The 25629-nt window shown below is 35.9% G+C and overlaps 4 protein-coding genes, 1 long non-coding RNA gene and 1 other non-coding gene across 9 annotated transcripts; 4 read left to right on the top strand and 2 right to left on the bottom strand.

Annotated features, from left to right (window-relative positions):
- The first annotated feature begins 3630 nt into the window (after positions 1–3630).
- LOC108844282 (protein SLOW GREEN 1, chloroplastic) lies at positions 3631–4783 on the top strand. The gene has a single exon (XM_018617507.2). It carries the CDS (start codon positions 3711–3713, stop codon positions 4659–4661), a length of 951 nt encoding a protein of 316 aa, XP_018473009.1. The 5' UTR covers positions 3631–3710; the 3' UTR covers positions 4662–4783.
- Positions 4784–5122: 339 nt separating this feature from the next.
- On the bottom strand, positions 5123–5196 carry TRNAR-UCG (transfer RNA arginine (anticodon UCG)). Its single transcript has one exon. It is a non-coding gene; the product is annotated as a tRNA-Arg (tRNA).
- Positions 5197–7800: 2604 nt separating this feature from the next.
- LOC108843904 (serine/arginine-rich splicing factor RS2Z33) lies at positions 7801–10040 on the top strand. Of its 3 annotated transcripts, none has more exons than XM_018617060.2 (7): positions 7801–7948; positions 8177–8291; positions 8780–8819; positions 8943–9038; positions 9127–9347; positions 9436–9531; positions 9628–10040. In XM_018617060.2, the coding sequence occupies exons 2-7, from the start codon at positions 8185–8187 to the stop codon at positions 9851–9853; spliced, it is 786 nt and encodes a 261-aa protein (XP_018472562.1). In that variant the 5' UTR covers positions 7801–7948; positions 8177–8184; the 3' UTR covers positions 9854–10040. The 3 variants fall into 3 exon arrangements, with proteins under 3 accessions (XP_018472562.1, XP_018472563.1, XP_018472564.1); XM_018617061.2 differs by having other exon boundaries at positions 7855–7948; positions 8182–8291; XM_018617062.2 differs by lacking the exon at positions 7801–7948 and having other exon boundaries at positions 8480–8819.
- A 1333-nt stretch (positions 10041–11373) lies between these two features.
- LOC108844779 (uncharacterized) lies at positions 11374–17428 on the top strand. The gene is made up of 5 exons (XR_001948509.2): positions 11374–11731; positions 12109–12253; positions 12361–12418; positions 12555–12647; positions 15254–17428. It is a non-coding gene; the product is annotated as an uncharacterized LOC108844779 (long non-coding RNA).
- A 3678-nt stretch (positions 17429–21106) lies between these two features.
- On the top strand, positions 21107–22710 carry LOC108847933 (probable protein phosphatase 2C 67). 2 transcript variants are annotated; one of them, XM_057005572.1, is made up of 4 exons: positions 21107–21524; positions 21596–21957; positions 22046–22246; positions 22367–22710. In XM_057005572.1, the coding sequence occupies exons 1-4, from the start codon at positions 21230–21232 to the stop codon at positions 22517–22519; spliced, it is 1011 nt and encodes a 336-aa protein (XP_056861552.1). In that variant the 5' UTR covers positions 21107–21229; the 3' UTR covers positions 22520–22710. The 2 variants fall into 2 exon arrangements, with proteins under 2 accessions (XP_056861552.1, XP_018476810.1); XM_018621308.2 differs by having other exon boundaries at positions 21110–21524; positions 22046–22282.
- A 95-nt stretch (positions 22711–22805) lies between these two features.
- On the bottom strand, positions 22806–24846 carry LOC108847934 (protein MODIFIER OF SNC1 11). Its single transcript, XM_018621309.2, has 6 exons — positions 24492–24846; positions 24329–24409; positions 24107–24253; positions 23963–24023; positions 23803–23862; positions 22806–23707 (listed from the first exon to the last, which is right to left on the bottom strand). The coding sequence occupies exons 1-5, from the start codon at positions 24791–24793 to the stop codon at positions 23833–23835; spliced, it is 621 nt and encodes a 206-aa protein (XP_018476811.1). The 5' UTR covers positions 24794–24846; the 3' UTR covers positions 22806–23707; positions 23803–23832.
- Positions 24847–25629: the final 783 nt, after the last annotated feature.

Here is a 25629-nt window from a genome sequence, read left to right as displayed (position 1 = left end):
ATTTTCAAAAGACAAGACATTGTGAAATTTTATAAGAAACTCATGAATTTAGATATTCTCTCTGTTTCAAAAATGTATGTTTCATAGTTATTAAGAAAAATTATATAAATGTATGTTTCATAGTTATTAAGAAAAAAATATATTTTTTAGTTATCAGTGCATTATTTTTCGTAATTAATTATTTTTCATAAATTTTAATAAATAAGATTTTAATAAGCATAATTAAATTTTTCGAAATTTACAATTTACCATTAGTTAGTACTTTGAATATGTAAAACATGTATGTTTTTGAAACAATATTTTTTCGAGAACATAACTTTTTTTGAAACTGATAGAATATAAAAGAAAAATTAACTACTACATTAGTTGTCCACTTCAGAAAACTGCAAACTAGTAACCCAAGCTACTAAGCTGAAACAATTATTATACCAAACACACTATAACATAACTAGTAAATATCTATACTCTGTAAAATACATTAAAGTTAAAGTATGATCTCTAAATTGTATTTTCGAAAGCCAAGACATTACAATATCTTATGAGAAATTCATGAGTTTAGATATTCTCTCTGTTTCAAAAAATGTAATTTTCATTGTTTTTTTGTCATATGTAATTTTCATTGTTATTAAGAAAATTTATAATTGTTTGTTATCAATTCGTTATTTTTCACAATTAAATATTTTCCATAGCTTTTAATATTTTAGCAAACAAAATTATATTTTTCGAAATTTACAATTTACCATAGTTAATACATTGAATATGTAAAATATGTATCTTTTTCAAACAATTGTTTTTCCAATTTTTTTTTTTTTGAAACAGATAGAATATAAAAGAAAAATTAACTACGACATTAGTTGTCCACTTTAGAGCACTGCAGACTAGTAACCCAAGCTAAGAAGCTGAAACAAGTATTATACTAAACACACTATAACATAACTAGTAAACATCTATACTCTGTAAGGACACTAAAGTGAAAGAATATTGGGTTGCAGATCTCTATTATTAGAAGTTAACTCACCTAGAGTCGAACGAATACCTCGTTCATTTTTGTTGATCTCGGACCTCTGCTTTACAAGACACTTTCTCACTATGGAATGAAATAAAAGGATTCTCAAATTGGTTTCTATTTTACAACCTTCGCTAAAATTAAAAGGACAAACAAGTACTTTAAGTGTGAAAGTAAATCTTGTTTCTTCAAAATAGATTCGAATCTGGTATTGTTTTTTTAGTTTGTAGTGTCGCAAAACGAAATTTAAATGTTGGAAAGCAAACAAGAAGAAGAGAAAGAGATGTCAACAACAATACAACGAGAAAAAGGTTTAAAATGAAAACTTACTTTGGAAATACAAGTCAATACGCAATGTAATGTAGTTCCAAGCTCTTTTGCGTGCATTTTCAAATATTATATTTTTGTTTTGTTATTCAAAAAATGTTCCCGACGGTCCAGTTTGTTTGCGTAACCTTCGCGTATACTTGTTCTAACGTTAACATCTCAGTTTTTGGTCAATCTTAGTGGTATTCATTAAATTGGAGGAATCAAAACAAAAGTTCGTAACCATAAGTTCACGAGTATAAGACGAAGATAAGAGTTATCAAATAAAAGAAAAATCAACAAATGATGGGGTTTTTGTCTCTTTCTTATTCATTTATGAGCTTTGTGTTTGTATTTGAGTAATGCTTATATTGGTGGTATAACCTAAAGAGGAATAATAGTTTTAGACGTCGTGACGATTAGGTTTATTAGAATGGAAACTAATTGGTTAAACCTAATCATCAAAGCCACTGAATAAAAACAATTTGAAAATTTTGTTTTCTTTGTATTGGCATTAGAATGGAAACTATTTGGTTAAACCTAACTTAATCATCAAAAAGAGACTAATGATGATATGTAGTATGCTTAATTCATGTCTATCTCGGTCGATGATATTTCATTTGATACATAATTTTATTCAATTTGTTTTTTTTTAAAGAATTTCAGTGAATAATTTTTTTTGAAACTCTAACAAGTCAAAGGTATCATTCCACTACCACTTTCATAATCCTTATAAGCCCATTAGTTCTGTAATCCTCAAAATTTATTTAGATGACAAAAGCCCATTACTCTGACTTTTGCGACTATGGCCACCGTCGAATAGAGTTTCTATACCATCTGATATACCCATTTTCACGATTAAATGATCAGAGATACATGCCTCTTAGTAACACACAAGTTGAGGTTGAAGTAGTTAGGATTTGTCAAGAGTTAGTTAGCGATGAGCTTAGAGAATAATGTTTGATCATCAATACAATACTAAGAAGCTTCATCATAAGTTTCAATATTTGAAACTCACATTGGAAAGATCGACACTTTTAAAAAGGCACTTATGATAATGGAACGAACTGACTAGTTATTATTACCGACGGCTCTTACACATAGTCTTGCGTTTCTGCATATTTGCAGTACAAAGTTTCAGAACAAAGTCTCTGTCTTGGTTGCAGTTATTGATGGGTTCACTGGTTCAGAATGAAGAAAACTGTTCGTGGTTTTTGCTGGAGGAGCTTCATGTGCATACTGGAATAGACCATTATTGGTTTTGCTTGCGGTATTCGGTGGCTGCACTGGTACAACATGAAGCAAACGTTTTGTGGTTTCTGCCGGAGGAGCTTCATGTGCAGACTGGAACATACCCTTGGTTTTTCTTGCAGTATTTGTTGGCGTCACAGGTTCAGAATGAAGGAAACTGTTTGTGGTTTTGCCTGGAGGAGCTTCATGTGCAGACTGGAGCAGATCCTTGGTTTTGGTTGCGGTGTTTGGTGGCTTCACAGGTACAACATGAAGCAAAGGTTTAGTGGTTTCTGCCGGAGGAGCTTCATGTGCAGACTGGAACATACCCTTGGTTTTGTCCGGACGGCTAGTCTTGGTTGCTGCTTCATCCGCACTAGCGAAGAGTAGGAGACCCAACGATATCACGAGAGCTAAATTGAGTTTTGTCATTGCTAGCTAGTTTGGAAACTGTGAGATTTTGTTGATATGGGTTCAGGGGTTTATATACTGTAGAAAACCTCATCTTCTGTTCAAAAAAAAAAGGAATAGTAGTTGAGGTTTCACAGTCTAGGATAACAAGGAGCACAGGCTACTAGCCAACTCATTAAAAATTTGTGGTTAAAGATGAGTGTCACTGAAACTAGTTTACTTGTATTTTACACTAGCTAGTGGCTCTACCATAATACACCCACTAAGCTATTCTTTGCTGAATAATTAGTGCGTAGATTAATGCAGACTTTGGAAAGAAGCTATAAACCTATTTCATACAGAAAGAATCCTGCAGAGCCTCAAAAAGGAATAGTTGAGGTTTCACAGTCTTGGATGATAAGGACCACAGCTTCTATTCAACACACAAGCATATGCATATGCCATATCTCTAAAGACTTGTTACTGTAGATTAGTGTGCTGCTGAAAACTTAAAACACAAACACAGGCTAAATATCTAAAGAGTAAAGACTAGTGTCCCTGTCAATCTATGCCCAGTTCAGCCCATTCACTTTAGTAAGCCCATTAGGCTTAGAAAATTTCTTAATTATTTAATAAAAAGCCCAAACTAAAACGACATCGTTTACCCACTCTTTAACAGTGTATTTTTCGTTTGCTTTGGTATCATCATCTTCCCTCTGCTATCTTCAATCTCATCGCCGTTCGTTCCTTAGGGTTTTTAACCTCGGAGCCTAAAACAATGGCGTCTCTGGCCAAGTTTCACTGCTCTAACCAACCATTCCACCTCAAGCTCAACAACGGTCAGAGTAGATTTCAACCTAAACCAACTTCATACCGAATCCACCAGAAGCCTCCTCCCTCTCGCGCCATCAGAGCTTCATCATCTTCTAAACCCAAACCCTCTCTCCTCAAAACAACCTGCGTAACCCTCACCACAGCCGCCGCTCTGCTCTCCGCCTCCCTCCACCTCTCCTCCGTCAAACCCGCCGTCGCCGCACCTCCAATCGCGCCAACAGCTTCCGAAGCATCATCATCCATCGAAACAGACCAAGAAGCAGCGCTCGAGAAGCACCTCGCCGCCAACCCGAACGACCTGGAAGCTCTCCAGTCCCTGATGAAAATCAAGCTCCAGTCGAAGAATCTAGACCAATCGGTTGAGATTCTGAACCGCCTGATCTCCCTCGATCCCGAGGAGCAAGAGTGGCGGATCCTGAAAGCTCAGGTGCAAACCTACGGCGGAGATTTCGACTCGGCGACGAAAGGATTCGAGGAGGTTCTAGCCAAAGATCCGCTCCGCGTCGAAGCTTACCACGGACTCGTGATGGCTTACTCCGAGTCCGAGTCCAAGTTATCGGAGCTCGAGGGGAGAATCGGGGAAGCGATCGAGAGGTGCAAGAAGGAGGATAGGAAGAAGGATTTTCGGGATTTCATGCTTTTGATTGCGCAGATTAGGGTTATGGAAGGGAATCCGAGCGAGGCGCTTAGGGTTTATCAGGAGCTGGTGAAGGACGAGCCTAGGGACTTTAGGCCGTATCTCTGTCAAGGTTTGATTTATACCTTGTTGAAGAAGAAGGACGAAGCGGAGAAGCAGTTTGAGCAGTTTCGAAAGTTGGTTCCTGAGAATCATCCGTATAAAGAGTATTTTGATTCCAATATGCTCAATACCAACAAGCTTTTCGCCAAGAGTTAGGTGAGTGGAAGGCTGAGACGCTTTGAGTTTTGTTGAGTGCTTAGTTATATGTTTGGTTTGTAGTTTGTACTTCATCACGCTAAACTTATCATCATCGAATTGAAAGTCTACATCTTTTGTTATTGGATGATTCAAAGTACTGTATGTGTGTACTTCACAGATTGTCTTTGCAACATAAAGATGATTGATAACGTAGAAGAAAACAGCGAGAATCAAAAAAGATTACTCCTGAATGATCTCAGGACAGAACTTTGCGTTTTTAGTGATTACAACCCAGAGCCCATAATACATGATATACCTATTAGGCCTTTAAAAGGCCCATTAATAGAACACTGTATTTGTTATATCCATTCAATGTAGCACAAATCCAGGAAGAGAAGAGAGTAAGCTGTAAGCATGTGGGACGACGGACGGGACATAGAAATGAAAAAAAATTATTAAGGGATAAACTAAAACAAGAACGACCACAGTGGGAGTCGAACCCACGACCTTTTGATCCGAAGTCAAACGCGCTAATCCACTGCGCTATGCGGTCCTGTTGATTATACTATCTCAGTCTATATACATTCGTCTAGTGACTTATTGAGTGTGTTTCATGTTTGGCGTGCGAATTGGTCGTGGCACCATATTTGTCCATGTAAATGGGCAAATAGGATACGTTGGCTCGCGGACGCAGTCGGTGAGTTACGGTGATAGGAAATAGTATGCATCGCTTGTGTAATGTTAGCTTTTGGATGCTACGTTGCAAGTAAGAAAGAGTTATGGATGTAGTGAAGTACTGTACTAAGGGGAAAAATAATAATTATCAAGATCAATACAGTATGAACCATCTCAACTGGTTCAGAAGCCAATGAAATTTCAACTCTTTTAAAATATACATGTTCGTTTTTTTGTGTGATCTGAACAACAATGTACTATTCTTTTATAGTCCACATGTATCTATAAGAAATTTATAGTCCACATGTATAAATATACAAAATATTAAATATCCAGAACTACATCACAATCTAGATAATTTTCTTCTTTTCTTTTATGTTTTTCATCTTCAAATACTACACAACAAGCATTCATAAAAATAAAATGCAATATATATAGTATGAATTACTTGTAGTAGCTTTTACATGCTACATTGCAAGTAAAAAAAAGTTAGGAATGTGGTAAACAAATATGAAAACCATCTGCAACTGTTGAAACATTGCGTTGTGAAAGATTAGCCTAGCTTAAGAAGATTGCAGTCTACAAATTTTGTTTGATTAGAAGAAAAAGAATCATCGACCATGCCAAAGTAAAGTTCAAATAAGCAAAAAAATAAAAAGACTATTAAAATAATAAAAATAAAAACATTGACTTATAAGAGTCAACGTTAACGAAACGAGATTTCTATATATGTAGCTAGGCCTCCGTTACTCGTTACTTCAAACCCAAACAACAAGCAGCAACGAAAAGCAAGAAATGACGAGATTAGCCTTTTTCGCCGCTATCATCTTGCTACTCCTCGCGGTGGCTTTTGCGTATCTGCCGAGATCATTCTTTTTCGCCGCTACCAACATGCTACTCCTCGCAACTCTCGCTGTGGCTCTGGCTTTTGTGTATCTGCTTTTCGCGAGGTTCTGTGCGTTTTGTCAATTGATGTTTAATTATTTAAAGTCAATAATGGAAATGAAAGAAGAAGAAGAAGAAGAAGAAAAAGGATTGGTTACGGAGGAGGAAGAAGAGAAAGAAGGAGAAGGATTTGAAAAGGAATTTACAAATGAGGAGGAAGAAGAAGAAGAAGAAGATGATGATGAATGGTGATGATGGTGAAGTTGTAGAAATTGTTAAGGAAACTATACGTGCTCTTGTATACTTTACCTTAGGGCTTGTTTGTTAGTAAGAATGCCCGTTTATCATTTGCAGCTGAATTTTCGTATTATCTGTTAAAAATATATACATGTTCGTAAGTTTTTTTTTTGTGCTAATCATACACACAATTCTGAATTTATTTTCAGTTTGTATAATAAAATGTTCAACATACTTTCATTTTTTTCTTCTCAAAATTAGATGATATATAAAAATAATATATTTCTCTAAATAAAAGAAGAAATAAGAATTTTATTTCATAAGAATTTATGTGAGCAAAATCCTATTGAACTTTTTTTTTTACTTTTAAGAAAAATATAGTAATGTATTGAGATTGTCTAACCTAGCTAACTCTTATATATAACGTGATCTAGAGCGATGGAAGTTTATGCAATGATTACAATGATCAGACTTGCAAGAAAATAATAATTAAATTAACCCAAAAAGGAGGGGGTTGAATAACATATAAGCAGACGGCTGTCTTGTTGATGAGCCTTGGAGCTTAAGCATCATAAATAAAGCATGCCTTGTTTGGTTTGGTGGCATATGGCTGTACTGTGTCTGGTGCAAGACACTGGTTTTCTTACCTTTTTTAGTTCTATATCCAAAAATTGTTTCGTTACTATCTCTGCTTCATCCAGACTTTTTATTAGGAAATTATTATCTGGGAGTTTGAAAAATTCTGATATTATTGTACAGATGAAGCGACATACTTGATTACTTGTCCACATCTATCAAAATCGATAATACATATATATAAAATGTATACCAATCTAAAGGAAAATATCTATCTTATGTGTTAGGTTCCGAATTTCAGGAAATAAATTCAGGTCCGGAACATCCACATTGTAGAAAATGAAGTATCAAGACACGAAAAATAATATCCGAATTTTTCTGTGTGTGTGTGGTCCTGATTATTTATGGTTCTAAGTCCCCCCTTTAATTATAGCAGGCTTACATGAGTTCTGGTAAGTGCTTGGTTATTAACATGCATGATTAAGGGAAGCTTGAATATAAAGAAAAAAATAAGTTGAAATGAAAAATGTTGAGAGTGAATGATTCAAGATTCGTCAAGCTCTGATATATTATTATAATAAAACGGGCCCTCCAACAATCAAAACTTTACGTAGTTTACTGGTGTAGTTAGGGCTTTAAGAACTATATATAATGGGCCATTTGAAGAAAATTCTTTAATTCTTCTGAATAAAATCTAATAATACATACACGTATGACGTATGACGTATGACGTATGACGTATGGTTTAATCTTTGTCCGAAAAAGGAAAAACATGGAATCTGCACCGTTGCTTTTGCAGAAGCGAATCGTGACCGTCAGATTGTGTCCTCTCTTTAATGTCCCGAGAGAAGGAAGATTAGCTCAGAGTTTTGATTGATAAAAGAAAGGCTGAAAGTCAAAAGCGGGGCGACCTCTCTCTCTCGGATCTGAAGGTAATTATTATGCATATTCTCTTCAATCTTCTCGGATCTACGGTGTGATATGGTTGCTCTGGTCTTTCTTTCGTGCGTCGTTGAATTGTTAATTTTGGATTTCACAATTCACAGATTAGTAGTAGTGTGTATGAATCTGCTATCGATTTTGACAAGTTTGGAGTCATTATTACATTTGGACTTGATGTCACTGTGATTCAATTGTTTTATGTTTGTAATGTAATAAAGATTAGAAGATGCCTCGATATGAAGATCGTCACGGAAGCACACGACTCTATGTTGGTCACTTGTCCTCTCGAACACGAACTCGTGATGTTGAACGTCTCTTTAGCAAATATGGGAGGTTAGCTGTGAAAATTACCATTTTTACTTTTTGTCTTGACTTCATTTTAATTAGGCGGATAACCAAATAATTAACAATTCAGTCTTGCTTCCTGTTTGTGTTATGGGTTTAAAACCAAACCTTCCAAGATATTATCATACGAATACAATAGGTGTCGAATCATATTAACCTGAATAATGTTGTTGAAGGTTTTCTTGGCTATTTGCCTGACTTGGTTGGAGGTGTGTATGGTGAGAGAGAGAGAGAGAGAGAGTTGGTCGGTCTCCTTGGTGGATATTCTTTGATGGTGTTTAATGTGGGACTTTTTTGGCGCTTCTCTGTTTTTGTGTTGTGTTGATTTGGTGAAAACTGGCTACAAAAAATCTGGTGTTTTGTTCCAACTATGATGGTGATGAAGTAGCTGTACGTAGAAAAGTAATGATGTTGTTGATGATGATGATGATGATGTTGGCCTTACTGTTTCTGCCAAAACAATTATTTCATCGCAGAGTTCGAGATGTTGATATGAAGCGTGACTTTGCCTTTGTCGTAAGTAGTTCCTCCACTTGATAACCTGACTCTTTTTTTTTTTTTGGTTAATGTATATGTTAACCACAATGCTTGTCTCTTTTTTTGGGTCTTCTCTGTTTCTCTCTCATCTTTTGATAACAGGATTTTAGCGATCCCCGAGATGCTGATGATGCAAGGTACTGCTTAGATGGAAGAGACGTTGACGGAAGCCGTATTGTTGTTGAATTTGCTAAAGGGGTAATATATACTTTATTCCATATGATGATTTGTGTATCTCGATTATGAAACAAGTTCTTAAGAAGTTGTCTGGCATCATGTATATTAGACACCACGTGGTTCTGGTTCTGGTTCTGGTTATGGTTCTCGAGAGATATCTTCAAGCAGAGGAGGACCTCCTCCCCCAGGAAGTGGGCGTTGCTTCAACTGTGGTCTTGATGGACACTGGGCTAGAGATTGCACTGCTGGTGATTGGAAGAACAAATGTTATCGATGTGGCGATAGAGGTCATATAGAGAGGAACTGCAAGAACAGTCCCAAGAAGCTCAAGTAACACTTACACACCTTTTTTTTTTTTTAACACTTACATTTTTGATGTTGTCTTTTCCTATCCTTTCTTTTCTTTATTACATTACAGGAGGGACCAAAGTTACTCGAGATCACCAGTTAGGTCTCGGTCACCTCCTTCTCGTCGTAGAAGAAACCGCAGCAGAAGCAGAAGCCCAAGCTACAGGTTTGTTATTTTTCTTTTTTCACATTTAACATCACTGCTAGCTCTCAGTTTACACACAACACTTGATTCACTTTTGTTTCTTCTTCTTCTCACTAGTCGCTCAAGATCCCCGGTTAGGACTGAAAAGAAGCGAACTCCTGAACCAGCTGCGAGAAGCAGGAGCCCTGAACCAACGGTTCTTAACTCACCTCCACTCAAAGACAGAGACCATAGCCCAAGTCCCAATGAAAAGAGCCCAATGCCTGAGAAGAAGGGTCAGGAAAACGGCAATGGGACCAGTGGACAAGACCACACTCCTCCTAGAGACGAACCCAGTCCCTGAGATGTATTATTCACAAAGAGTGAAGAACTCTTCAAACAATTTGATCAAACTTGCATTTATTTCTATAAGACTTGTAATGAATTTATTGTTGTTTTTGTGTTTGGAGACTTTACATTTTATGGACTTCCTCTTGTCTTTCTTTCTCCCCTTTTAAGTTTTAACACATATATATATTTTTGAAAGCTTATTTATACATTTTCATAAATTGAGTTCTATACCAAATGTAAGCTGCAAAATTCAAGAAACACCAAAAGGCACTGTTCAAAATTTCGTGAACAAACCAACCGGCTAAATTAAAGGCCGTATCATATGACAGGTTCATCATTTTTCTTCAAAAAGCTTCATAAGCTTGGCTTGATCTCTCTGCAACTTCATCCTCTTACAGTGCTCCAGCAGATACCACACACACACAGACACATTATTGCATTTCAATTCGACATATGTTACTTCTTTATTTCGTTTCATTTCAATGCAGAAACTAAGGTTATTACTCACCTGAGTCGAGCTTGGTACAACCGTGGCAGACAAAAGTAGCATCCATCTCTTTTTCCTTATAGTGCATATAGATTTGGCTAGCAGAGAAGTCAGAAGGACAAAGCTTCCAATCTCATTCATCAGACTCTTTGTCTGAAATCAGACTGCCTTGCAAAATAACCATTTTGAAGATAAAAACAAATTTTCTTCTCAAGTAAATCTATCCCACAAAATTTTCTATGGAAACAGAACAATAATGAAGACATACTGATACAAACTTGGTAAACAGAACAATCATCTAGACTTGTTGTGCACGTTACCTTGAATCAACATGTGGGTGATGATGGAACACAAAAGAAGCTTCCTACAGATTAACGTATTCCGAATCTTCATTTTTTACTAACTTCTGTATGCTTTATTTATCGTTTGATCCTTTCTACCAAAGGAAACAGAGGAAGAGAAAAGCTTGAAATCCACAGACGTGCGTTACACGCAACTCTTCTACAACAATATAATAACGTGGATCGTATTTTTGTAGAACTAATGCCTTTGTAACTGCGCTTGGGGTTGAATCTGGAACTTGTAATAATTATTATGACGCTTTTTTCTTCAAGTGTGTCAAAATACTGTGTAGTATGCCAATTGAAATCATATAAGATGATGTCATCGCAGAAGACTAATGATGATAAATCCACAGATTATAACAAAATAAAAAGAATATAATGATACTTAGATTCGAGTTACTAGTGTTGATGGTCTGGTTTTTATTCATCTAATTATAACTAAATCACAAATTAAACGCTTTTGTAGCCTAATTAAAGACTCTATAAACGGGTGATAGTGTAATTAAAGACCACATGCAACTAAATTCCTCTTGAATTTTAGCTTGAAGATCAAAAAGTAGAATGGCAGACAAATAAAAAGTAGCCGTTATAAAAAATAGACCGTTGGGAACAAAAATTAAATTTAAAATAATAAAGGAAAGATCCGTTACGAAAAGAAATCCCTTTATATCCTCTCTCAAACTCTCTGAAATCAAACCCATAAGTGCCTGTTTTGACTTTTCATTCAGACAATCACCAATTAGACAGAATCCCTGTCCGAAGCTGAGAAAGATTCATCTTGTTTCTTGTTTATGTTCCTGTCTGAAAGTTTAAAAAAAAAAGTCCACAGAGAGAGGAGTCTAGGGTTTGAGAGGAGCTTATGGGTTTGATTTCAATGTTTTTTATTTTCAAAACCCAGTTTTTAATTGTGTGAGGCCATAGAGAAATATTGGGTAGTATAAGAAGAAATTAAAGAAAAAGATTATAGAAGATGGTTGCAAGAACCCCACAAAAGCAGAGGAAGGTTGTGATGGTGGCGCCTCCTCTTAACTCAGATCTTCTCAGGGAAACAATCAACAAGGTATGTTGGTCCAATTAAATTACATTCATTACCACAGATTTACAAATTTATTTCTTTAATCTACTTCTTACCAAAATTTGCAAACGCTTCCCATTATGTTTTTAACTTTTACTTAGTTTGTATCATTACTGAACTCACTGCAAATAAAATTGTCCGTGTTCTGGCCCCAAGTTGTTAAAAAGATCTTTCTTTTAATGGATTATATAAGTAGTTAGTTTACATTTCCAGATGATGTTAATTATGTTAGCTTCCACCATTGATGTGATCTTCTTGATACCTGAGGAACATATAGTCTATGAATTAGATTTATGGGAACATAACATGGGCGTTTTTAGCTGATTTTTTTTTGTCAATTTTGGTTTATGATGTGGTGAAAGGTTGATAAATGTATGGAAAGAGACTGCAAGAGCTGCAATACACAATAGCAAGAGGAACCAAAGTTATTTCTGGTGTGAACCTTAGCTCTCCAAGCACTAGAACTTACTTGAAGACTAGTCTTAGATGCAAGAAAGAAACTTTAAGGTAAATCCAGGAGAAACAAAAGTCAAACCTTTTTACTTATAGAGAAACATCAATGTTCATTTTCTAGTTTTAATTTCTCACTTGTTATTTTTATTCATTTGTTGTAGGATCAAGAATGCTACTAACAAGAAATCTCCATAGGAAAGCTTCCAGGTTCCTCACCAGGTAAAATCTCTATTTCTCTCTCTCTATCTCACACACACAAGCATTAGGCAAAAAGGCTCTTCTTTGATGGATTCTTGGATCAAAAAGTTTTTTATTTCTGCAGATTGTACAATGTATAATCTGTTCTTCAATGCAGGAGACTGGAGGAAAATGTCACTACAAGCAAGAAGTCGACTATTATTCCCAGGCATCATCTTCTTTTGGCGATTAGGAACGATGAAGAGTTGGGGTAAGCTTGTACTAAATTTCTCTCTCCCTTTTTTGGAGTAATTCTGTAATACCTGATTGATTATGAAAGTTTGCAAGTTGTATAATGTGAAAATTCATTGAATACTATATTTCTTTTGTCTTCACATTATCTTCATTTAGTTTTCTAATTGAACTAGTAATACATTATTTTTCTTTATTTTCTACAAAAAATTTCTTGGAAAGAAATATGTATTATATATATTACTAATTATGGAAATTAAGGGTAATCTGTACAACGTGAAAATTCATCGAACATAGTATCCTGCCAATCTAGTTTTCTTTTGTCTTCACATTATCTTCATTTAGTTTTCTAATTGAACTAGTAATACATTATTTTTCTTTATTTTCTACAAAAAATTTCTTGGAAAGAAATATGTATTATATATATTACTAATTATGGAAATTAAGGGTAATCTGTACAACGTGAAAATTCATCGAACATAGTATCCTGCCAATCTAGTTTTCTTTGATCGACTTAATACACAATTTTTCACTTTTTATTTATTTAAATATTCATCACTTTCTTAGAAAACTTTTGTATTATATAACTGATTATGAAAGTTCAAATCTATATTTAAAAAAAATAATTCTAAAAAAGTTCATTGTTGTTAAATCCATAAAACCTTAAATCCTAAAGTTAAATTCTAAAATCAAAACCTATATAACCTCTAAACCTAACCATAGAGTTTATAAACCCTAAACCTTAAGGGTTTACGAACCCTAAAACCTAAACCTTTTTTCACTTTTTATTTATTTAAATATTCATCACTTTCTTAGAAAACTTTTGTAATATATAACTGATTATGAAAGTTCAAATCTATATTTAAAAAAAAATAATTCTAAAAAAGTTCATTGTTGTTAAATCCATAAAACCTTAAATCCTAGAGTTTAAATTCTAAAATCAAAACCTATATAACCTCTAAACCTAACCATAGAGTTTATAAACCCTAAACCTTAAGGGTTTACGAACCCTAAAACCTAAACCTTAAGGGTTTACGAACCCTAAAACCTAAACCCTAAGGGTTTACGAACCCTAAAACTTAAGGGTTCACGAACTCTAAAACCTTAGGGTTCACGAATTCTAAACCCTAAACCCTTAGGGTTCACGAACCCTAAACCCTAAACCCTAAGGGTTCACGAACTCTAAACCGTAAACCCTTAGGGTTCACAAACCCTAAACCTCAAACCCAAAGGGTTCACGAACTCTAAACCCTAAATCACGAACCCTAAACCCTAAGGGTTCACGAACCCTAAACCCTAAACCCTAAGGGTTCACGAACTCTAAACCCTAAACCCTTAGGGTTCACAAACCCTAAACCCCAAACCCAAAGGGTTCACGAACTCTAAACCCTAAACCCTTAGGATTCACGAACCCTAAACCCCAAACCCTTGAGTTCACGAACCCTAAAGGTTCACGAACCCTAAACCCTTAGGGCACACGAACCCTAAACCCCAAACTCTTCCCTAAACTCCAAACTCTAAATCACGAACCTTAAACTCTAAGGGTTCAACCCTAAGGCTTCACTATCCCTAAACCCCAAACCCTTATGGTTCACGAACCTTAAACTCCAAACCCTTAGGGTTCACGAACCCTAAACCCTAAACCCTAAGGGTTCACGAACCCTAAGGCTTCACGAACCCTAAACCTCAAACCCTTAGGGTTCACGAACCCTAAACCCCAAACCCTTCCCTAAACCCCAAACCCTTAGGTTCACAAACCTTAAACTCCAAACCCATAGGGTTCACGAACCCTAAACCCTTTACACGAACCCTATACCCTAAACCCTTAATCTTTACGAACCCTAAATCCTAAACCTTTACGAACCCTAAACCATTAAGGTTTACGAGCCCTAAACCCTAAAATTTATGAACTCTAAACCCTAGGGTTACAAACCTTAAAACCTAAAATCCTAAGATTTAAAATTTAGGATATATGATCTAGAATTTTGTGGACAGTTCCTAGAGTTTTTAAAGTTATATATGAAATATGATTTAGTAACTTTTTATTAGTTATTAGAGGTGAACATTAAAAAGTTTAAATTAAATCGAGATGCAACAAATATACCCATTAACAACTACATACATATGATTTGTGAATTTTGTGGACGGTTCTTAGAGTTTTTAAAATTATATATGATATATGATTTGATAATTTTTATTAGTTATTAGAGGTGAACATAAAAAAATTAAATTAAATTGAGATGCGAAAAATATACCCATTAACAACTACATACATATAATATACTGAAAGTACTTGTAATAAGATTTAGAAAAAGTATTTACAAATTAAAAAGGTTTCTCTTTTTTTCTTTCTTCGTTGTTCTCTTTTTGGATCTTTAATAGAGGAGAATAGAAGAAAACAATTTTTTTTCTTTTGTTTCGATTCTGATCTTAATATTAAAATCCTAACTAGATGAGAATTGCACAAATCACTATTTTATTTATCATTTTTATTCAAGATTACTAAACAGATGTTTTTTCTGAATTAGACAGAGGTATTCTGGCCCCATATAAGTGGTCTAGACTAGTTACGTGTTACCACGTATCGATCATGTCTCTGACGATGCCGAAATGTTAATTTTGCAGTGGTCGAGATTCGAATCCAGGTGACGGAACTCACAGATGTGAACTCTTTATCGAACAATTTAATTGAAGATGCCGAGATGTTTTTTTCACGTACATTGGAAGTGCTCTAACTAATTTGATCAAGCAATTGCCTAGAGTTACCAAAGTCCTGTGCTGATATATTCCTTCTTTAAAAATCAGGAATTCTGCATATATAGAAAAGAAAAAAAGAATATAGCACATAATTTTAGGGCTGGGCGATAAAGATTCTATTGCAATAACTAAATGTACAAAATAATATTATATAATATTGCAGAAAACGATGATCAGGATAGTGAGTTGCTAGATGAGTGAAAAAACTAGTTTTATAAAAAGTACAAAGTCAAACTGATAGTAGTACGTCTAGATACAGTTGCAAATTAAGGAATGAGTTAGATAATAAAACGAAATTAAGCTTAAAAAAAAACAAAATGAAATTCAATATTATATAAATTTAGTTTTGTCGTAATATGAAAATATAATAAAGTACTACGACAATACGAAGAACGCTATTTACTAGATAGATAGTGTTGTGATAAATTGTCAAGGTTTGGTTCGACCAGACAATATGGGACCTTCACGATGTCTGTCTCATGTTTCCTGCATGCCATGCATTCTATTTACTCTTTCCTTCTCTACGTGCCCACGTCTCCACTTTTATTCATTTTCTTATTACTGATTGCTCAAACTTGTGGTACGATCATTACTGTTTAAGATTCTTTCTTTTAAAGGTAGGTTTACCTGATACTATATGGTAAGCTAGGTTTCTCGAAAGATGGGATGCACTTAAAGTCTCATTTAAACTATTCTCAAAATACCAACATATATGGCCAGAAATCAACACTGTAATCTGCAGTTCGATTCCTATTGAGTATTGACTACCAGAAGATTAAAAATTATCGGCATCCGGGGTCCAAAGAATAGTAGGTTGGTTTCGGCAACTGTGGTTAATTCATAAAAAAATAACTATTCTCCTAACTAAATAGATAACATCAGAAATATTTGCAAAATGGCACAGTGCCTAACCGAGGCATTCAGTTAGGCAAACGATCATGTATAATTGGAATCGATGCATGCAGTATATTGTTTTGACGAAACAATGCGAGCCATCGATTATTCAGAAATTTACGTAGCTCTTTTATCAATAGGCACTTAGGTCTTTATATTTTGAACAAAATAATAATAATAAGAAATTTATTTACACGAGTGTTCAAAAAAATATTATTTACATGAATAAATACAAGAACAATTTCTACATGTAAAAAAGTACACATTGTTTTGTGTAAGTTAAAAATTTACTAAAATTAATGTAATAAGTAAAACGTTGGTCCTTGAAACTTGGTTTGTGGATAGTTCATTTGTCACTATACTAATATTGAGTCTAGATCAATTTCTTTGAGAGGTTTCTGAGTTGTACGTAGCGGCATTTCTTGATATATGTATAGTTCATTTCGTACTACCCTAAATTCAAAGTAATAAAAAGGATAGTTTTTATATTTTATTTTTGGTTAAATTAAAAGGATAAATTAAGGGAAATTAGGCGAGATGATGCTACAAAAAAGCATAATCTATTGAGTAGTCAATTGCCCTAATTTTTTACTGTTCCACTTGTCTTTTATATAATATTGCTGTATTACCCCTGTTTGAAACCGATGAAACCTGCTAGAGAAAAAAATTAAAGTAATAATTATTTTTTTGCAAAACTATATCGTGTCTCTTCTAGATTTACACATTTTTGATTCACCCTAAATTATCTCAGGCGTTTGCGAAAAAGATTCAGTTTCATGAGTTGCCGGTTTACTGCTTTTGAAAATCTTCAGAAGAGACGAAAAATTAATAGGCCCAACGGTATTTGCGTTAATCCTCACCGATTCGCATTCACATCCCAATTCGCACTGACCCTTGCCGACAAGACTTATGCAGTGGCGATCACCTCCATCTATACAAACAACACCATCATCACGATCGGTTATTTCATCGTCATCGTCACCACCGTATGTTCTTCTCTTTTGTTTACTGTGAATGATCTAAGTTAATCGGAGAAGATGAACAGTTTTGTTTATTTTGTTTTATTCTATTCGCGAACGGAATAGAAATGTAAAAGAATATGTATTATGTTTGTTCTATTCCTATTATGTAATATGATATATTCGGCAACTATTCTATTTAACATGTTCCATTCCATTTTGATAATTACTAAATATAATTCCATTTGGGTTTAGGGTTTGTATTTAAGTTTAGGGTTTAGGTTTAAGGCTTTTATGGTTTATTATTAAAGGGTTGGGATATTGTTGGTGTTATATACTATTTTGGTTGGAGGTGGGATAAGATTGGACACAAATACATTAATTCATAAGAATACTTTCCATTCTATTTTTAATAGTATAGAAATAATAGTTCAAAATTTATATATTGTTATTTAAAACTATTATAACTGGAAATTAGATTTAATATTTGGGTTTGGGTTTAGAGATTCAGATTTAGGATTTAGTATTTAGGTGTGGAGTTGAGTTTAAAATTTATGGTTCTGTTTATATAAATGTGCTATATTTGTTTTTATCAGATATAGTACTTTTATAAATGGAATAGAATATTTATATAGCATAGTTAACATGTATGTGGTAAGAAAGCATATGACGTGGATGTATTTGCTTGATTAGTTAGTTAACAAAATACACAGGATGTGATTTATCTCTTAAGTCATTGACGTCATCTCTCTTTTTGTTTTGACCGATAACTTGTTTTCTATGAGGGTATAACCGGCTAAGAAGAAGGCTAAATGTTATTCACTTAATAACGTCAAAATCATAGTTATCTGCTTAATTATACTCTCAATTTTGGCTATCTCGCAAATTCACCCATAAATTAACCAATGTTGACTAAAAGCAACGCTAAGCTGAACTGTAACCCAAACAAAAGAAACAAAAAACAAATCGAAGTAAGAAGCTATAAAGAGAGAGACTGACATGCATGCATGCTCCCTCAACCAAAAGACAAAACACACAGTGCAGCATCAATGGCCCAGTTGTCACCACAACTCCTTTTAAAATATATATAGCTTGTCCTTAGCTTGTTTTATTTATAGTTGATAATTGATTTCTAATCTTGTTTAATCAAAACGAGACTCGGTTTATTTAATTTTGTAATAAGACAGGAATCAAACTAAGGATGCAGAGCAAATGATAAATACATTGTACTGTGGTAGTGACTTCAAGGACTCTTCAATACGTTCCAAGGCCACATGTTCAATATTTAATAGGTATATATGAAAGTTATTTGATATGCTAAAGAGAAAATGTACCTGGACCATTTTCTATTTATATTAGACTAATCTACATGCGATTTTCTTACTCTTTGAGTTACCTTTAGATCTATATTGATCTAGCTACATGTGTCAAGTCACACGATCTAGCCGACACCAGGTACTACGAGCTAGCCCAATTAACAAATATTGTGTTTGATCGATTGGTTAAACTTGCGATGTTATTGGGAGGATGTAATATAAAAGTCCGGAATTCGATCCTGTCTTAATTGATTGTGTTTTGGTTCATAAGCGACAAAAAATGATAGAACATATCTATGAAATAAAAAACTCTTTGTCATTAACCAGCTTGTTAGTTGTTTTTTTTTTCCCGTCAAGTTTTGTTTTTCATTAATAAAACGGGCCAAGCCCAGTACACGAAGCCCACAAACTACAACAAAGGACAAAAGCCCAAAAGCCCAGCCGGCTAAACCAAAACTAAAAAAACAAAGACTCAAACCACGTAAACCGGTCGACTTTGGTCGGTCCACACGTCAAGGAGGCTAGCCACGTGGGTGAATCCTCACCGTCAGATCGCATCGCGTTGCCCTTGCCTCGACTTGAACGTCACCGCCTAGAACTGCCGCCGGAACACCAAAAACCGCCACACCCGGTTCGTCGGAGCTCAGACCCTAAGAGCCTCCACCGAACCCAACTCAGTTCCTCGACTCACCGTCTTCACGTCGGAGATATTCATCGACCCATCGCGATTTCTTCCGACTCTGAATTGCATCAAACCCTAAACGAGCGAGATTCGAACCCCAACTTTCCTCCCTCGAAAGTCACCATCGTCACCGGCACTCTTCCTCATCTCCGGAGAGATGATACGCCGTGACCCAAACTGCCACCTTTATGGCAAAAGAACCGATCTTGAACCTAAAAGACATTCTAACCTTAACCCAAACAGAACTCGGGTTCCTAAAACGGCAGCGTAGAACTTTGAGAGCTTCTACTCTCCGTGACCAAGAGCCGGCGAAAGCAAAGCCGGAAGAGGCTTCCCTTCCCAGAAACTAAAGACGGCGTCGATGGATCTGAGCTAGCCTCCACCTCCCGCAAAAATCCGAAGACGACGGAGCTAAAAAACCACTCCCTCTCCACCGGAGACCTCCAAGCGAACGCGTCTCTACTCCAAAGCCGAAGCCACCGACAGTGATGGTGACGGAATCAGAGCTCGGACAAAGCGGTCGAAGAAAGAACGGCAGAGAGGAGGCAAGAAGGAACATTCAGACGGAAGAAAAAGGGTTCCGACGGAGGCACGGACTCTCACGCGCCGGCCAAACCGCCGGTCCCCTGTCTCACTTTCTTTTCTCTCTCTTTTTTCTCTGTGATCTGACCGACCAATTATGTAAGCGTTCACTCTTGTTTCTTTTGCTTGTTAGTTGTTACATTCTTTACATTTCGAAGCACAAAAAATAAAGATGATACAATAAGTTACCAACTCATCAATGTACTATATCGATCAACACACGTCGTTCTGTGGAATCTTGTGACAGAAAACGAGGAGAAACGACATAGAAGGACAGTAAGGGTCATGGAAGAAGAAGAAGGGCCAACGCAAGTTGGAACTTAAAGAAAAATTCCAAAAAGATCACCATATCTTCTTTGGGAAATTCACTACAACCCCCATAATCCATAAAATGAATCTCTTATCAAAATCTCAGTAGCAAAATATCTTTAAAATTTAAAATGAAGACCAAAAAGAAGAGATTGAGTGAAAAGGGCAAAAGTTGTAGGGTTAAGACAGCTAAGAGTGTTCCTCAGTCGCCCCACAAAATGTCTTCTCTCTGCTCTCTTCAGTCTTTCTCAGCTCTCTAAAAATCTTCTGAAGTGATTCCAAGTTCAATGCTCCAAAAGGCCACGTCCTCTTCTCCCTCACACAGATCCTATGACCTTTCCTTTTCTATCCATTTTCTTCCCACGCTATTACCAATCTGCAAAAGCAAATCAAGAAAACAAAAGTTGAGATAATAAAAGAGACACTGGATAATCGGTATGTGACACACCACCACCACCTCTGTGAAAACAGATTTTTCCATGATATTACTCCTCATAACTCATAATCATATATTCACATACTTTCTTCATATAAAACCCTGATAATAATCTGTATGTTACATTTAGTCTCCCACTTTAATATAATATGAAGGGTTTAGCCACCACTGGTTACTGAGACTTGAATTCAAACAGGGTTATAATCAAATGACCATTTAGGCTGTAACACTCTTGGTTCCTAAGTTTACAAGCTTTTAACCTCCAAGAAAGCAAAGATAACTTCAGAGGCAAAAGCATCTCATGGATTAAGTATATATCAGAAAGTAGAATAAGACAGCTTTTACTTCACCTTACTAAGACAGAGAATCAAAATGGAACAGTAAAGAAGATAATCTCTAAATTATATCCATTTTAAACTACTGCCCTCTTGTCTTACCTCCCAGAGTCATTTACTTTTGTTTTCAGTTATTTTGACCCACACCCTTTCGGCCTCTTCTCTTCCCATATGGTTTCCACTTTCCAACACCTTCAAATTTTACTCTAAAGGCTTCCACGACTATCTACTATATATAAATAGTCCCTTCCTTGAACTTGAAACTCATAATTCACTACTAACCACTGCTACTACTTGGTAATCTCTAAGCCTTATCTGTATATATTACACGATGGTTAAACCCTTTTGGAGAAAAGGTACCACCAGCTTGGAGAGAAGTAAGACCAGTCTCACAAAGAATGATGGCTTGACATGGTACAAAGATCTTGGCCTTCACGCCTTTGGAGAGTTTTCAATGGCAATGATCCAAGCCAACAGTGTGATGGAGGATCAGTGCCAGATAGAATCAGGGCCGTTGACATTCAACAACCCTGAAGTTCAAGGCACGTTTGTTGGAGTTTACGATGGCCATGGAGGTCCAGAGGCTTCCAGATTCATTGCAGACAACATCTTCCCCAATTTAAAGAGTAAGACACACCACACCGCCTTTATCCTCATTCTTGTAACACTCTAACGCTCAAATTTCACACATCAACAGAGTTTGCCACCGAGAGTGGAGAGATCTCAGAGGAGGTGATGAGGAACGCATTTGGAGAGACAGAGGAAGATTTTCTCATGGCAGTGAAGAAGCAATGGCGCAAGAACCCACAGATGGCATCAGTGGGGTCATGTTGCTTGGCAGGAGTGATATGCAACGGACTGGTGTATATTGCAAACGCAGGAGACTCAAGGGCTGTGCTGGGAAGATCTGAGAGAGGTGGAGTGAGAGCTGTTCAGTTATCAGTAGAGCACAACGCCAATGTAGAGTCTGCGAGGCAAGAGCTATGGTCGATGCATCCCAATGATCCCAACATTCTTGTGATGAAGCACCGGATGTGGCGTGTGAAGGGCATCGTCCAGGTAGACTATTTACTTGATGATGAAAACATGTGCACATCAAAGATGTAGTGAAACTCACAAGCAAATGTGTTGTTTTACATTTAATCAGGTGACAAAATCCATAGGTGATGCATACCTCAAAAGAGCAGAGTTCAACAGGGAGCCGTTGCTGCCTAAATACAGAGTAGCAGAACACTTCACCAAGCCTATCCTTAGCGCTGATCCATCAGTCACCGTTACTCAGCTTGAACCAGAAGACGAGTTCATGATTCTTGCTTCAGACGGGCTTTGGGAGCATCTTAGCAACCAGGTAGCTGTTGATATTGTACATAGTTCCGCACGCCAAGTAAGCTCCACGTCTTAAGTCACCTCTCTGTTGTACACTTTTGCACGCAAGTATATATTTGCTAATAACGAGACAAATCTCCAGGGAATAGCAAGGAGACTACTCAAAGCTGCGTTGAAGGAAGCAGCAAAGAAAAGAGAGATGAGATACTCTGACCTAAAAGAGATCAATCCTGGTGTTAGAAGACATTTCCATGACGATATAACCGTTATTGTGGTCTATCTCGAGCCTCAATAAGAGGTGGATACTCAACGCATTCTTCATCATGATTGATCAGACAATGTGTAATTCCTTGGGAGTAAAAATAAATGTCGGAAGCAGGAGCACGGAATCACTAGTAGTATAGCTAGAATAATATTTTAAGTTGCGAGATCTTCTAAAATATGTTCTTTTTCTAAGAAAACATATGTTAAATGTTCCCCTGTATGCAGTAATGCAAATCATACACGAGGGTACTTGCATGCAAACATCATCAATATCAGTGCTGGTTAATTTAAAAAATTTCAAGTTAACTTGCAGCATATCAGAAGCAAAACTAAACATTACATTCCCTTAATAAAAGTTTTCTGGCGCTTGATTCAAAAGTATTAACAAAAGTTTTTATCTATAATCTATTACAGACACATAAGAAACTGTCTATAGCATCAGAAAGCGAATAAAGATGAATTCCCCACGAACATAAGATTCAGCGTCTGAGGAGGCTCTCTTCCCTTCAACTGACATAGAGACCAGAGATATGGAAACCAACGAGTACGACTATAGTTCTAATGATGTCTTACATGACAAAGGAATTCTGAAGTAGCGGTATGAATAAGTAAATCAAACAACGACACATGGTAATGGTTTGCATGCAATATTAGCAATCAAGCACACAGCAGCAGAGTATACTACTAGCTCACTTTCGTAACAAAGATATAAGATGATCATAATTAACAGTTGCTTTGGTAGATAAGCTAGAAAAATAGGCGGGTTTTCAAGTAAAGGCATTTGTCACAACAACTCAAAAGCAATCAACACTAGAATTTCTAAATAGCACAGCCTAAAAAAAAAAACTCGATTTGCTGCTGCATGTGCTTGGTACGAACAAGCAGTGTTAAAAAGGACCATCCACGTTGCCAAATAGTTCAATGAAATAAAAAGTCTAAATACTTACCACTTTAAGCACCTGCAACATGGAAAACATCAACACCAGCCACTTCAGAATTCCTATAGGTCCTAACACGATGAAAACTATAGTTTACTCATTGGTTTCACATGATCTCTCATCTGGTGACAACTTAGCTTCCCTCCATCTGAGAAGATTATTGCTCCACGACCAAACTTCGACCTTAATAATGATACTACTACACAAGGGGACTTCTAATTGCAGAAAATAAAGGGAGAAATCAAGAAGCCAGAGAGGGAATGATAAAACGCTAGTACTACCTGCCAAAAACAAAAGACTGCGGAGTTAGATACAGGAAATAAACCAGGTACCGCAAAACTTAACAGTACAATCATAAGTATTTAGTGAAACTCACCTAACTACAAAGATAGAAGATTCAGGAACGTTATGCAGCGTTTCCTGACACCGCTGCCTCCTGTGAAAGCAGAATGAAACAAATAGTTGAGCAATATATATATATATATATATATCATTAGCTATTCTATATATTCTCTCAATTTAAACATCAGTTATACCTTGCCAATATTTAGCTTCCCAGGTAAACCTGAAGATGGATCAGAAGCAGGTTTTGAAAACCTAATAAAAAGCAAATCACAAAACCACATTATCCACACAGTAGTACAAAAACCTAAGGTACAAAGATCAATCAGGTCGCATACCTAAGTGCCCTAGCTTTGCGTTTATCATCTTCAGCAGAATCAACTTTACTACCGTTCCCGAAACGGGCGAGCCTAGCTTTCTTCTTTGCCTCTTCCTCCTCAGTGCTATCCACTTTAGTAGTGGATGATAATGCAGGAACACCAAATCTGAATGAAACACAAAGCCTGTAAGAAATTCATCTTCTTCTTTTTTTTTTAAAACCAAAACACACACAAATCTACCTGTCAGCTCTAGCCTTCCGCTTCAATTCCTCTGCTTTCTTCGTTCCCTGTGAGTCCTTCACCGCTGCTACAGTACCAAACCTGCATAAAAAGGGGTGAAACACGTTTCATTCTCGCCGACGTTGGTTTGATCATATCAAATAACAATCCTCCCATTCGTTACCTCTCAGCACGAGAATTGCGTTTCTCCTCTTCCGTTAGCTTCACAGAAACACCAAACCTCTCAGCACGTCGAATCTTCTTCTGAATATCATCTGCATCCACAGAATCGGTAGATCCAATAGCCTTGGAGTTGGCTTCGTCCTTCTTCTCACTGGAAACATTAGTCGAATCTGATACTCCCTTGACTTCTCCGTCGAGAATGCCATCATCATGCTCCGCAGTGTTGAGGTCAACGATGTTCTTAGGGTTTTCAACAGAGACATGCTCCACCGTAGCCGTGTCCTTGCCTCCGTTGTTCGCCATGGTGAATCGTCAGATATTTCTATTGAGATCGATTTAGCCTCTCGGTAGGGTTATAAGTCGAATAGTTCGGGCCTTAAATCCAAAACATGATTCTTATGGACCGGGTCGTCTCCTTAAAACGAGGGGCCAATCTCCGTCTACTTTTAGTGTCCAAAATTACATAATTTAATGTAATTTTAACAATAAAATTTTTGATTCACCAACCACGACACCAAATATTATATTATTAAAATCCTTTATAATATTATTATTAATTAAGATTCTTTTTTTTGATAAATACTATTTATTTTATGACTAAAAGCTATTAACTAATATTAAAACGATAATATAAACATATTTCTATTTCAAATTAAAATATATTATATGACATTTAGGTTTATTTTGTAATTGAATTTTTATTGTATAAACTAAAATTTGTTATATATTTTATTTATATTATCTGATCTACTTGTTCAACAATAAATCTTTATCAAGACAATAATATAATAACTTTTTTTTACCTTCATCTCAAACATATTCACGACCATCTAAAGCAGCTTTTCATCCATTTGTTCAACAATAATCCTTTTCTGATGTTGTTGTCTAAAACGATCATAAGAGATTAATTTTTGGCCTTTTAGGTGTTTCTATCCAGTCGCGCAACTGGTTTATCTCATAGCTTGAAAAATTACATAGAAAGACTAGTGTTTGGTGAAACATTTTGCAAGATTTTGATCAAGCACACTACATACATTTAGTTTTGTAGTTAAAGATGAAAGTATTGCAAAAGAAAGCAATTCACATAAATATTTGAAAAATCCTCTTATACTGTTGGTGAAACATTTTGCAAGATTTTG

Source organism: Raphanus sativus, chromosome 3, assembly GCF_000801105.2.
Source record: "Raphanus sativus cultivar WK10039 chromosome 3, ASM80110v3, whole genome shotgun sequence".
NCBI lineage: Eukaryota > Viridiplantae > Streptophyta > Magnoliopsida > Brassicales > Brassicaceae > Raphanus > Raphanus sativus.
This window is presented reverse-complemented; position numbering and strand designations above follow the sequence as displayed.

What these genes read in the sequence shown, in the direction of transcription:
- LOC108844282 (XM_018617507.2), top strand. Translation starts at nt 3,711, where the DNA reads ATGGCGTCTCTGGCCAAGTTTCACTGCTCTAACCAACCATTCCACCTC.
- LOC108843904 (XM_018617060.2), top strand. Translation starts at nt 8,185, where the DNA reads ATGCCTCGATATGAAGATCGTCACGGAAGCACACGACTCTATGTTGGT. An exon ending in TTGTTGAATTTGCTAAAGGG is followed by an intron (nt 9,039 to 9,126) that starts GTAATATATACT and finishes CATGTATATTAG; the next exon opens with ACACCACGTGGTTCTGGTTC. An exon ending in AGCAGAAGCCCAAGCTACAG is followed by an intron (nt 9,532 to 9,627) that starts GTTTGTTATTTT and finishes TCTTCTCACTAG; the next exon opens with TCGCTCAAGATCCCCGGTTA.
- LOC108847933 (XM_018621308.2), top strand. Translation starts at nt 21,230, where the DNA reads ATGGTTAAACCCTTTTGGAGAAAAGGTACCACCAGCTTGGAGAGAAGT. An exon ending in CATCTTCCCCAATTTAAAGA is followed by an intron (nt 21,525 to 21,595) that starts GTAAGACACACC and finishes ACACATCAACAG; the next exon opens with AGTTTGCCACCGAGAGTGGA. An exon ending in GTGTGAAGGGCATCGTCCAG is followed by an intron (nt 21,958 to 22,045) that starts GTAGACTATTTA and finishes ACATTTAATCAG; the next exon opens with GTGACAAAATCCATAGGTGA.
- LOC108847934 (XM_018621309.2), bottom strand. Translation starts at nt 24,793, where the DNA reads ATGGCGAACAACGGAGGCAAGGACACGGCTACGGTGGAGCATGTCTCT. An exon ending in CGCAATTCTCGTGCTGAGAG is followed by an intron (nt 24,410 to 24,491) that starts GTAACGAATGGG and finishes CTTTTTATGCAG; the next exon opens with GTTTGGTACTGTAGCAGCGG. An exon ending in CGCAAAGCTAGGGCACTTAG is followed by an intron (nt 24,024 to 24,106) that starts GTATGCGACCTG and finishes GCTTTTTATTAG; the next exon opens with GTTTTCAAAACCTGCTTCTG.